Below are 12,964 nucleotides of genomic sequence, written 5' to 3'. Positions count from 1 at the left end.
AAATGAAAAGTTAAAGTTTAAGTGGAGAGTTTTCACTAAAATACTTGGTGGTAACAAAATATTTTTATGTTAAAGCTGTCGTGTCATGGAGAATAAAAGGTCTCCATGCAAATCAATAACTTGCTTTTTCTCCTTACAGATGCTGGCATACCTGTGGTGTATTTCCTGCATTTTTGTTTTTATTTCAAATTTCCTGCATTCACATATTTCCTTTTTTATTTAAAAAAAATGAAATAGTCTACCAATCATTTAAAAGTATATACGCATAGGGAATATGATATTCAGACTTTAAGTTCTTTCAGAAATACAATTATAAGAATAATCAAATGGACAAATTACCACAAACAAATACCTGTCAGGTATGCCATGACATACCACATTGTTCACAGAGGTGCAAACAGACTTTGGAAAACCTCCATAACCCAGTGGTGATGGGTATGCATTATTTCTGATTGTTTCATGATGAACAATATAATCCAACTGCTCAGTTGTCATGCCAGCCTAAAAAATAAAACAATGCAATGGAGGAAATACTACTTTTAATATGCTTTATTTTAGTATGCATAATACAAAATAGGGTACCTTTTATTAGCTAACAAAGACGGGGAAAAATACTAAAACTTTTGAATCTACAGCTTCTTTTTTGCCCAGTTAAAGGAGGCTTTATCATCGGAGTGCTATTTTACTGCATAGGTAGGCTAGTTTAAAGGAGGATACCAAATATACAGGGTCTTACTTATTACAGGAATAAACCCAGTATCTCATCCTCCCCCATTGTGTGTATTGAAGTAAAAATGTGGAACTGCAAACCAATATGTCTTCAGTTTGAAATTATGTAGAAGCAAGCAAAATTAAAGCATCCAAGCTTCCTTATTAAGCATATTATATCATCGAGAGGTAGCATGACACATTAATTATATCACTGTGGAATTGATACTAAAACTGCAGTTGGCTAACAGTATTGTGGAACCACTGATACACTTAACTCAGAATGCTGAATTTAGAATTTTAGCTATGCCTTTTGTATGATTTATTGTAAATCTTTTTCCTCCTGTGGTTGTATCTATCTGAAAATCTTTAGTGACGTAGTCAGATGAAGATAGTTTTTAAATTATTGATATTTTAAAATTCTAATTAATTTCTACTTAAAGATTAGTGATTAGGATACAGGGTCTAATTAAAATAATGAAACTGAAGCATTTGTTTATTTGTAAGTTTTACCACACCACCATTTGGTTTTGCACTTAGATTTGGCTTATGCCAAAGTAATTATTGGTGTAGTAAAAACTTCAAAATGTACATGCTTTCTCATATGGCATTATCTATTTATCCTTTCAAAGAAAAAAAAGATATAGGCACCAATGTTCTTTCGAAAATGTAGAAAAAAAATCCACAGTAAAGTTGTGTTTTTGCTTTATAATCAAATATATGTAATAGAAAGTTTAAGTTTTGATGTTGATCCAGAAAACTGTCAATGCACTATTTGACAATTAGTGAAGTCTTTACTTGTTTTGTAACTTGAAACCTTTCAAATATAATTTAACTGCAAATTAAATGAGTTGTTAAAACGTAAGAACAAGTTTGTTAAATAAAAATATCTAACTACCACAATTATAACAAAGGTAGTGGAAGAGGCATGAAGATACAGGCAAAATTGTTAAAATGGCCCTTTTCAGTTAAGTTTTTCAACAACATACATTACCTTTAAACTCTTTCCAACCAAGAGGAGGATCTGGCGAGCCAGCTGACAGGCTTGTCGAAGACCCTGAATCTGATCTTCATCTTTAATTTCGATGTAGTCTCCCCAGTCTGGTATAATGCCTGTCGTCACATAGTCTGGCTTCTTTATGTGCTTGAAAAAAAGATTGAAAATGAAGATGAGAAAACTGGAGCGTGACAATGGGATCATTTTCTCAAAAAGAGACTCCTGCTTCATGGCAGTTTGCCCTGAGTGTTACAGTGTCGACCCTTCCTTAGCCATCAGACAAACCCCAAGGCTGCTGCAATATTTCTTCAAATGCCCTTTTGAACTTAACATTGCCCACTTCTAAGTTCTTAGGAACACTGTTAACTCAAAGGACTAACACAAATAGCAGCTTGCTGTTTTGTAGCCCCTGGTCGAACAACTCAAATGTAGTAAACTCATGGCTGAAATGATTCCGTTTTGTTTAAAAGGAACAGCTTGTTTACCAACGTAAAAAAAATCCCCAAAAATAATTTGATGCAATCTTTATTAATTTTGATGAAGCACACAGACTTCTTTTAACCTACATTTCCTTTCAGCAAAATGAATTATTCATTGTCACTTTAATTTGTAGAATGCAAATACCTAAACATGAAAGCATTTTGGCTATTTGGTTCAAAGACCCAGTTCTATTGAAGCCAGGACCTTTCTTAGAAGTCATTACTACTTACTATTAACATAATGACAATTAAAGAAGTATGCACAAATCATAAAAATATACCTAAACATTTTAAAAAGAAAAGTTACAACACAGCTCTTGATAGAAATATCCTTTTGTAATCTAGTGTATGTCAAATCTTAGTTTTAAGAGCTGGCTTCATCATATATTTCAAACACTAATTGAACCACAAAAATGCTGTACATATTATGCTCTACGCCATAAATCCCACCACAATCTGTCTAATACAGTAAAGTCATACTTTCTTAAACCGATAACAGCTAAAATTGTATGCATTTCATCATAACATTAACATGCTATGTGCTATGTATCTGAATGAAATTTAATAATGAGTAAACCTTGATTTACTTTTGTAGTCCACCATGTATGTGCTTGTCTTCAGAACCATTAAATGTTATAAAAATCCACTATTTCTGTCTAATATCCGAATTCTGTACCCTTTCTTGACCTTACCCACAATTGCCTATTGAGTCTTCATCATTATTTCTGCTTAACTTGTCACAGCTCTCATTTCACCTTAACCTCTCTTACAGGTAATCACAAAAATCAGCAGGGAGTCGTGTTGGAAGAATGATACTGTAAGTCAATGACAGTGTACCTCGGGTACAGGGTAAGATGGTCCAACAATAGCTGGACGCACAACACAGTAGGAGGTGCGTCGCCAAAAGATACATCTTATAAGCTGAACCCCAAATGGTTTGAGCTTGTGAGCAGTGCTGAACTGCGATGAGGAAACTCTGCAGCAGGCAGTCACACATCCTGAGGAAACAAAGTAAGATTGGTTGCAATTGCTAACAGTTTGTCATATTTCTTCTTCTAGTTAAATCATAATGGCAATTTTTTCTTATAGATGGATAGCAACTTTTTTTTTAAAATGCATCATAGTGAAAACTTCATGGATACTAAAACATTATACATCTACTTTGTTTCTTAATAAAAGCAACTCAATGCTGATCTGTCCCATTAATTCAGTTGGTTAAATAATTTAGCAAAATAAAACAATACACAAGTCCTGCAACCTTTAAACCTGTTATATCAATGTTCTGGAAAACAGCAGGCAGTTTATTCACAAAAACAATTGATTTTTCAATAAATCTGACTTAACATACCTGTCTGTATTATCACACCCACATACCCATGTGCTTACCAACTGATCTTTGTGTGAACACTCCTGGGAATCAGTTCCTTTAATTTTTACCTTCCTTCATACTTCTTATTTTCATTAGACAAAAATAATGATTTAGATTTTTTTTACTCAAAAAAATCCAATGTCATACATTATGTTTGTCAGCAAGCTTATTGCTCCAGGCAGAACATAAATGTACTCCCTGAAATTCAAAGTGTTTTTTCCAGTTTATTTTTTTTACCAACAACACAGCTTTTCAAGTCTCCTGTTAAATACAGATTTACAAGATATAATGTTTTATCCTAAATATAGTTAAAATATTTGACATGAAAATTAATATTTGTAGCATTCCTTTAGAAGAAAAAATACACTGAATTGGGAGTCCAATTAACTGCTGCCAAAAGACAGTGTACTTGTAATACTTAAGCACCTGTCATATGATTCTGTTATAGTCTTTGTATTTCATTCAGCACAGCCACCCTCAGTGTACTTAGTGTAGAACAGTAAGAAATTAAGTACCCAAAATAACTGAATATACATTATATAAAATAACAAATATTCAGATGATGTTAACAAACTACTCGTGTCTAAAATCTTTGCATTGGATTAGTTTTGCATACCAATTAATCCTTATAGCCAAAACTCTACTGTTGATGGCCTGTCCGTGTAAAACTACCAAATCGTATCCTAGCGCTGCTGATGAAGAAGAACAGTAGCTGCTTCATGCTTTTTAAAAAATTACTTTTGTACTTTTCTTGTCCCCTTCCATTATTTTCACATATTTTCTTCTCCATGTTAGGTTAGGTCTCCTTATGTCATTAACCCACTTCAGACCAAGAGGGCAGTAACTGACCTGTGCCCAGGCTTGATAATGTGCAATGTAACTGAAGTAAGTTTTTAGAAAAGATTGCTATGTACCCTGGATTCTAAAATCTGGTATTTTGTTTTTATCTGTGGGCATTATGCTACACAGCCACGTAATCAAACACAACACATAAATTAACTTACAGTCTACTCCTCTTAGTTCAAATTTGCTCAATTCAAATTAACTGAAGATTCAATTTTTTTAAGCATTGAATTTCCACTTTAATGTGTTATTTACATTGGCCCAGAAATTGCTTCTAAATTAAAAATGAGCTCAACAGCGCTCAATGTTATTGGTGGCAAAATCGAAAAGCAAGTTCCAGAGACTGCACATGCGCAGTTAAATGTGGCAATCTGGAATTTCCTCTTCCTGGTCCACTGGCAATATGACAGACTTGCGTTAAAGGGAGCACACCGGATGGAATCACTGGAATCAATAGGCCAGCGCCAACTTGCTCTTCTGCCCAACTGGAAACTAAGTAATAGCACCACAAAAAAGGTACGCTCAAAAATATCAGCTCTAAACTAAGATTTAACGGCATGGTAAGTCTTAATGACTGCCAAACAACCTCTCTGGCACTGAAAATTAAATTTAAAAAATGTGGAGTCTCATTAATTGTGATTTTAAGAGTTGTTGGACATTTAAAAAAAATTAACGTTAATTTTTTTTACTTTTTCTTTCGGACTCTGTTATCTCTATCTTTTAATTCGATATTTCTTACCCTTTATTTCGCTGTCTCTAACCGTTTTACAAGGTTTCCTTTCACTTCCTGGTTTTGACTCACTGGGCCCGATTTTAGCACCCATTATCGGGTGCGTTCTCGGTGGGGGGGCCCCGAAAATCACGAAATCCCGGAGCGGGACTGGATCGCGCCTCGATCCCGCCCACTTCCGGGTTCCGCGCTGACGTGCGGGGGTGCGTGCGCAGCCCCCGCTGGTGGGAATCCCGCAGGCAATTAAAGCCAGCGGGATGCCACTTGAGTGTATTTACTTTGCTTGTTCAGGTCATTAACCGACCTGATTAAGGGACTGTGTGTGATTTTGGATAAACATGGGACTGTTTCACACACTGGGGGAAACAGTCCCAGTTGAAATGGACGTGTTGCAGCCGTCAGCCTGTGGCAGCTGCAAAGGTCCATTTGACAGGTTGGGGGGGGGGGGTGGGGGGGGGAGACCCTCAGCCATTGCAGGAGGCCGCTCTGTCACTTGGGACAAAGTTTGGCCTCCACCACCCTCCTCCTGATGGTCGAAGTCACCAACCTGCACACTCACCCCGGGGTCCGGAGACATGTCCCTACCTTGCGGACCCCCTCACATGTACATCTTGTGGATGGGGGCCGCCGTAGCTGCAGTCATGACCTCCTCGGAGGGCGAACAGCATCACCAGCCTCACCGTCCACCTCTGACACGTGGAGCTCCACAACAGAGTGCTGTGACACATCCACCTGTACAGCAGGAGGGAGGGCAGATGCAGAGAGAGATGCGTCACAGAGGGCACTACCCTCGCCACATGTTCCACAGACCGAGGCTCAGCCTCCTGGACCTCTCTGAGCAGCAGTGCACACGGAGGCTCAGAGTCACTCGACACGTAGCCGTGGACATCTGCAGCCTCTTTCATGCCGAGCTGCTCCTGGCTGGCCCGTGCACCATCTTCCTACCTGTCGCTGTCAAAGTCACCACTGCCCTCCCGAACTTCTGCTCCACAGCCTTCCAGGCTGCAACCGGGGACATCCCCGATGTCTCTCAGTCATCTGCGCAGAAGAGCCCTGCAAATACACCTACACCCACTCTGCAGTGACACAATGAGTGGCATCAGTGGTTGGTCCTCATAGGGATACCCAGGAGCAGGCATTATTGCACAAACCGGACAGGATTCGCGAAGACATGGCAGTAGTGGTGCCAATATAATGTGTGATGTGAGTTGTTCTTTAATTCAATAGAAGTAAGAACCATGACGAACCGTCAAACACCCTTGTGCATCCCCTTCATGCTCACGACACGTTTGCCTTACGCTGCCTACTGCACATATGTGATGCATGTCCTGTGGCTGCAGCACAGGTGGTGGCAGGTTGAGTGAGGCTGGCCGTGAGAGAGATGCACGAGAGGGTGAGTATGGGATAGAGCCATGAGATTGTATGAGGATTGGGTTGCGTGGTAGTGGCGGGATGAGTACTGGCGAGGTGAATAGGTGCAGGTAAGATGAGGATGGGGTTTGAGTGGGTATGAGGGGTCATGTGACAGAGTAGTGTTGGCAGTGCCGAAGGAGATGTGGGGTGGGGGCAGTGTTGTGGCAGACGGAGTGTAGGGGAAAGACTACGTGTTCTCACTGTGGCTGACCTACTGGGTCATTGGAGCGCCTCCTGCACTGTATGCAGGTGGGCGATATGTTGGTGGCCAGGTGACCCTCTCTGCCACCTCGAGCCAGGCCGCTTCCTCCTGCCCGCCGGGGGGAAGATCTCTGTCCTCCCCCTCCTCCTCACCCCATCCAGTAGGACCTGGAGTGAGGCATCATTAAACCTGGGAGCAGCCTTCCCCCTGGTCTGCTCCATGCTGCAATTTTTCTTATTTCTTGCAGCATCTGTCAGTGGAGGACTGCCCCTTTAAATAGAGCGCCTCCAGCTGACAGATCTTACTGCGCATGTGCAGCCCGCCTGACGCGCAGATCAACAGCGGGGAACCCGGAGGAGCAGGTAAGTGGATCCAATTAGTGGTTTGCCCGCTACGATCGCGCGGGCAACCCACTAATTCCACCTGGCGCGTTTTCAACGCGCACGCTGGCCTACCCGCCGAGAACCCGCACCCCTGGTAAAATCGGGCCCACTGACTCTTCACGGCTTGTCAAAAATGCTGCAATCTGATTGGTCTAGAGGAGAGAGCACTCCTCCTGTCGCTCGCATGGTCCTAGCTCCGCCGGAGTTAACGCTGGACTCTTTTCAGCTTTGAATTAGAGGAACTTCACGCAGCAAAGTAAGTTTGTGGTCGAGAATAAATCTGTGGAACGGCGAGTGCCATTCCTTCGCCACTCGGAGCAATTTCTGGGCCATTGTGTAATTTCAATTTTTGGAAAATTTATTTTAGTCCAAAAATGACTTTAAATTAGAAGGAGTAGACTATACTGCTCAGTCACCTCTTTCTGGTGCCATACATTTAGGAGGTCAGATGACCATAGAAATGCCTGATTTGCTCACATTCATTTATATTGATATTTTCTAGATCTGTGTAAAGTGGTGCTTCTGAAAGTCTCTGCCATTCATGGAAATAAAACTATTATTCTAGAATGCTGGTTTAACTCAAAAGAAAGTTCATAAAAATTTCTCCTACTGACTGAATGGCTCATTGACACCACAGAATGGCTGGATGCAAGTTTATGTCTGTAACAACAACAACAGCCACCTGCATTTATATAGCACCTTTAACGTAGTAAAACTTCACACACGGTACAGGTCTCAGTTGTCTTTCTGTGGGGAGTAGTTGAGTACAGAACAAGCACTTCTTAATGGAGGAAAAAAGGCATGCTTACACATGGTCTAGCTGGCTATTCAGACTGACACTGACAACAGCCTGGGAGCAGATGACCCTCCCACTTGGCATAGATGGAACAAAGCACACAAAGACTTAATTGTTTATTGAGCTTATTTCTTGCCATAACATTTCAACAATGTCAATATTCAATAGGTTTTATCACATGACAGGAGTTAGCAATCTAGTATACAATTTAATCTTTGCGGTTTTCCTTATTTTATGGTTGGTGAAGTGACTGTGCTGTTGCATGAGCTAGGTGTACGGAAGGTTTGGCACTCCAAGGGCATTTGACCCACAAGACGACAGTGCACCATGCCTGGCAGGTGATGGTGGCCAGGATTAACATTGTGTACAGTACTGTATCTGTAGGTTCTAGGAACAGATGAGGGACAAAATGGTATACTTTAAGGAACTTGGCAAGGTACGATATTTGTTACATTTTTGCGTTCTATTACCTTCTAATGTTTCAGTTAAGTCTCCTAAGTGAGCCCTCACTCCTTATGACCTCAAGAACATTTTAATTTGCCCTGATATCCAGGTAAAATTCATAGTATGACTGGGACAACAAAGAACCCTTTTCTAAATTACATCAGCCACTGGTAACATCGCATGCCTCCCACGTGATCCTCCTTATTTTCAGAAGATGGCAGCGTAACATTATAATAGAGGGCTGATTTAACTCGGGGCGCGAATCGGGCAGGTGCCCCAATGCCCGTAGTCGGTGTTAAGCCCTGGCAATTTTAACTCCGAGGCCTCATTACCATTTGAGTGACTGGCTGCCCTCCCGATCGTGTTGGGAATCGAGCAGCCTGTCCACCTGCAGCCCACAATTTCTGGCGCGATTCCCTACTTAAAGCGGGGATGCACCTCTTAAAGAGAGGATGCATCCCCTGCTTGCATTTTTCATTTCTGCACTTTTGAACACATCATGACTACTATAATGAGTAGAAGGTTTGTTCCCCACTTTTTGATGCCTTCCTGGAGGTCGTCAGGGCAAAGAGTATGTGTCTATTCTCCAGAAGGTCATAATGAAGGACAGAGGTAGTTGAAAGGGTCAGTGCCACTCACATTACCCCCAGATCCTGGGTTCAATACAGAAAGGGGTGAATACAGCTTTTCACCTCTCCACCAGCTTGCCATCTTTGCTGAGGTCACAGGGGGAGCACCTCGTAGGAGTAGTAGAGTTAGTAAACCATCTTTAAAGAAAACCACTATGGGTTGATCACTTGGATAAGAAATAAATGGAAGGCAATTATTATGTTTGATGTTAAATCACCTTCATCACATATGGCACTTTGGTCTGCAGTGTGGTTTAAAGCATCTTCTCAGTATGGCATTTATATAGATGTTGTCTGAATAGTTTGAATGTTCTTTAATGCAGAATGAAGGGAGTGGTGAAGGAGAGATCAAGTTCTTAGGGCAGAGGAATGAGCATGTTAGCAGGATCCCTGATATCTCTTGCTGAAAGGTGTTGAGGTGGTCTTCCTTCTTCTGCCATTTCCTAACCCAATCAGGACTGCTGCTGCTCTGCCTCCTTCAAAGGCAGGCCTCTGTATGGCGAGATAGTGAAGTGTGCAGCACACTTCTATGATGTGGGAAATTCTTCGTGGGGCATATTGTAGGGAGCCCCAAACCTGTTGAGACATGTGAATCTCTGCTCAATAGTTATTGTGTTGTAATTTGAAGAGGACGACGAGGATTTTAAATTCAGTGCATTGGGGCACAGGAAGCCAGTGTAGATTAGCGAGGATGGGGGTGATGGGGGAGCAAGACTTTGTGCAGGATAGCATATGGTCAGCTGAGTTTTTAAATGATCTGGAGTTTATGGAAGGAGGATGCACGGACGATATTGAAGAACTTGAGTCTAGAGGTGACAGAAGTATAGATAACGGCTTTGGCAGTAGTGTGGATGAGGTAAGGGTGGAAGTAGGCAGCCTTAGTGATGGATAGGATGTGGGGTTTCAAATTCAACTTGGGGTCAAATAGGACACTAAAGTTTTGCATGGTCTGATTCTCCTGAGCGAATGCCAGAAAAGCAGATGTAATCATTGGCAAGGGCATGAAGTGTATGGAAAGGGTCCGAAAATCTTTCGATCTTTAGTTGGAGGAAATTTTCATTCATCCATGGATTAATGTCAGTCAGGCAATCTGACAGTATAGAGCTGGTTGTGCAGTGGAGAAGTATTTTTTATTCATTCATAGGATGTGGGCGTCACTGGCAAGGCTGGCATTTATTGCCCCTCCCTAATTGCTCTTGAGAAGGTGGTGGTGAGCTGGCTGAATGGTGGAAATAAGGTAGAGGTGGGTGTCAACGTACACATAGAAACTGCCTCATTTCTGTGACTAATGTCATCAAGGGGCAGCATGTAAATGAGATAAAGACCATAGATCCTTGGGAACTCTGGCAGTAGGTGCAGGAGCTTGAAGAGAAGGTATTGCTGGAAATACGCTGACTGCACTGTGAAAGGTAGGGACGGATCCACGCAATAGTAATCCCAAAGAGGTGGGTGAAACAGAAGAGGTGATGCAGGATTTGGGCGTGATGGACTATGTTAAACAACACGGATAGGTCAAGGTGGACAAAGAGTAATAATGCACCATGAGCACAGTTACAGAATCATTTGTGACTTTGGTTAGGTTGGTCTCGATGTTGTAAGCAGTCTGGAAACCAAACAGTAGGGAAGCATGGGAACCAGCAAAAGTAACTGAGTGGTCAGTGGTTGGATAGGGAGGATTTTGAGAGAGCAGGAGGTGAGTTTCATGAGCTGGGGGTCGAATAGGAGAGAAACTACAAAGTGATAGAGGGGGCTGATCAGGAGCAGAGGTGGGAAGAAAGCAGGTGGAAATAGCAGCATAGGCAGCTACATAGTTGGTCTCAATGTCAGAGACAAAGAAATCCATAAATTCTTCACATTTGGTGTTGAAAATGAGGGTGGAGGGGGTGGGTAACAGGAGGTGGTTCATTGTGGAGAAAAGGAGCCATGGGTTGTCCTTGCCCTCTAGGATAATCCTGGAGTCTTGGAACGTTTTAAGTGCCTTGGAACATTTTACTACGGTAAAGGTGCTATAAAAATGCAAGTAGTAGTTGTTGTTGTTGGAGTAAGAGGAGATTTGGCTTAGAACAGAGAGGTACAATAGAACCAGATCTGGTAATGCATAAACTTATTCATATTAACTGTTTTGCATAGATCACATGATGTTGGTTGTTATAAAGTTATTTCATGTATCAATTATTAAAAATAATAAATTACTTTTTCTTACCAGTCTTCTTGAACTGCAGCTTTACACAATGTTTAAAATAATATGTAAAATTTGCAGTGACGTAGAGTGTCAGATTTAAGAGCAACACTACTTCAATAGCATTAGTTGAAGCTGTGCAAGTATAGTCTAGACTAAAGAAATGCTTCAAGGTTGAGGCAAGAATGAGTAACAAAAATTTACATTTTTTTGCAAATAATAATGTAAATTTGCATTCCTGGTTGTTGCTGCCTGCTAACTCGCTCAACTAAATTAATTCCTGGGATGAGAGGGTTGTCCTATGAGAAAAAAATTGAGCCTGTACTCTTGAGTTTAGAAGAATAAGAGATGATCTCATTGAAACATATAAAATTCTAAGAAGGCTTGACAAGATCGATGCTGGGAGGATGTTTCTCCTGGCTGGAGAGTCTAGAACTAGGGGACATTGTCTCAGGATAAGGAGTCAGACATTTAGGACTGAGATGAGGAGGAATTTCTTCACTCAGAGGGTTGTGAATATTTGGAATTCTCAGTCATTGAGTATATTCAAAACCAAGATCGGTAGATTTTTGGACTCTGGGTGAATCAAGGGATATGGGGATCGGGCGGGTAAGTGGAGTTGAGGTCGAAGATCAGCCATGATCTTATTGAATGGCGGAGCAGACTCGAGGGGCCTTTTGGCCTACTCCTGTTCCTATTTCTTATGTTCTTACTAGTTTGAATTCCATGGAGCTTCAGGCTGCAGAGTTGTTCACCGTGCTGCTATTGATAGATTTAGGATTTATTATTCTAAATTCACCAATTGCAGCAAAGAGAACAAGCCCCCATGCTGAAGCCCCACAGAACTCAAACAGGTAGAAGGCAGCAGCAGCACATGGGACAAGCATTCATCTACAATGCAACAGCATAGCTGGACAGCAGGTAGAAGTCGTGGTTTCCCATCCTCCCCATGTGGTGTACAACTTTGACCTCATCCTACCCGACATCACCTGCCTCTGGTCATGCCCAGGTCAGCTGATAATCTTCACCATTTTACATACTTTAGACATCAAAGCACATATGGAGGGTAATTTTGACTTTGGGCGATAGTGTAATACGGGTGACATTGGATCAGCCATCCGTTATACATCTCTCCTGATTTTCATTTCCTTCATTTGACTTCAATGGAAATTAAAATTGGGAGAAATGTATAATGGACTGCCAATCCGATCCGATATCACCCATTTTATACTATCGCCCAAAATCAAAATTACCTCCATAGGGCTTATGTCATCTGCCTTTGGCCACTGCCAGGCTCCCTGGCTGTTCTTTGCCAGTGTGAAATTAGCTGTTTGCTTTTTAAAGCATTTATAGCACTTATATCTACTAAGAAAAATTTACTCAGCAGATGAGTGCTTTAAAAAGTAAACAGCCAATTTCCAACAGCAAAGAGCAACCTACGAGCCCAGGAATACTATGACAAAATGCCATGAAGGGAAACGTTGGGGAGAGGAAGAAATAGAAAGGAATGAGGAAGAGAAGAATGGTAAGGGGAGGTGAGGGACAACAGCGAGGGGAGGGGTGAAGAAGAGGAAAAGGGTGAGGGGAGATGAAGAGCAAGGATGAAGGGAAAAAGTTTAAAGGAAAAAAGGTTGCGAGGTCACAGAGAGGAAGAAGGGAAAGGGAACAGGATGAAAAGTGAAGAGCAAGTGGAGAACAGTGCCACAGCACTGTGATAGAGCTGAGAGGATTCAGTGGTAGGTAAGCATAAACATAAGCACGGGTAAATTTAATTATGACAGGCAGGCATAAC

General features: G+C 41.5%; 1 protein-coding gene across 2 annotated transcripts in view; it reads right to left on the bottom strand.

Moving 5' to 3' along the window:
- metap1d (methionyl aminopeptidase type 1D (mitochondrial)) overlaps window positions 1-12,964 on the bottom strand; it is a 108,150-nt gene that overhangs the window by 47,548 nt on the left and 47,638 nt on the right. The window contains exons 2-4 of one of the 2 annotated variants that reach the window (XM_067987529.1): window positions 3,022-3,182; window positions 1,703-1,852; window positions 353-501 (exon numbers count right to left, since the gene is read on the bottom strand). In XM_067987529.1, the coding sequence (XP_067843630.1) occupies window positions 353-501; window positions 1,703-1,852; window positions 3,022-3,182 (460 nt within the window). The remainder of the gene's footprint in view (window positions 1-352; window positions 502-1,702; window positions 1,853-3,021; window positions 3,183-12,964) is intronic. The other variant, XM_067987531.1, reaches the window with a different exon arrangement.

Source organism: Heptranchias perlo, chromosome 7 (genome assembly GCF_035084215.1).
Source record: "Heptranchias perlo isolate sHepPer1 chromosome 7, sHepPer1.hap1, whole genome shotgun sequence".
In the NCBI taxonomy this organism is placed as follows: domain Eukaryota; kingdom Metazoa; phylum Chordata; class Chondrichthyes; order Hexanchiformes; family Hexanchidae; genus Heptranchias; species Heptranchias perlo.
The sequence above is the reverse complement of the archived record's forward strand: the minus strand, read 5'-3'. Positions and strand labels throughout refer to the sequence as shown.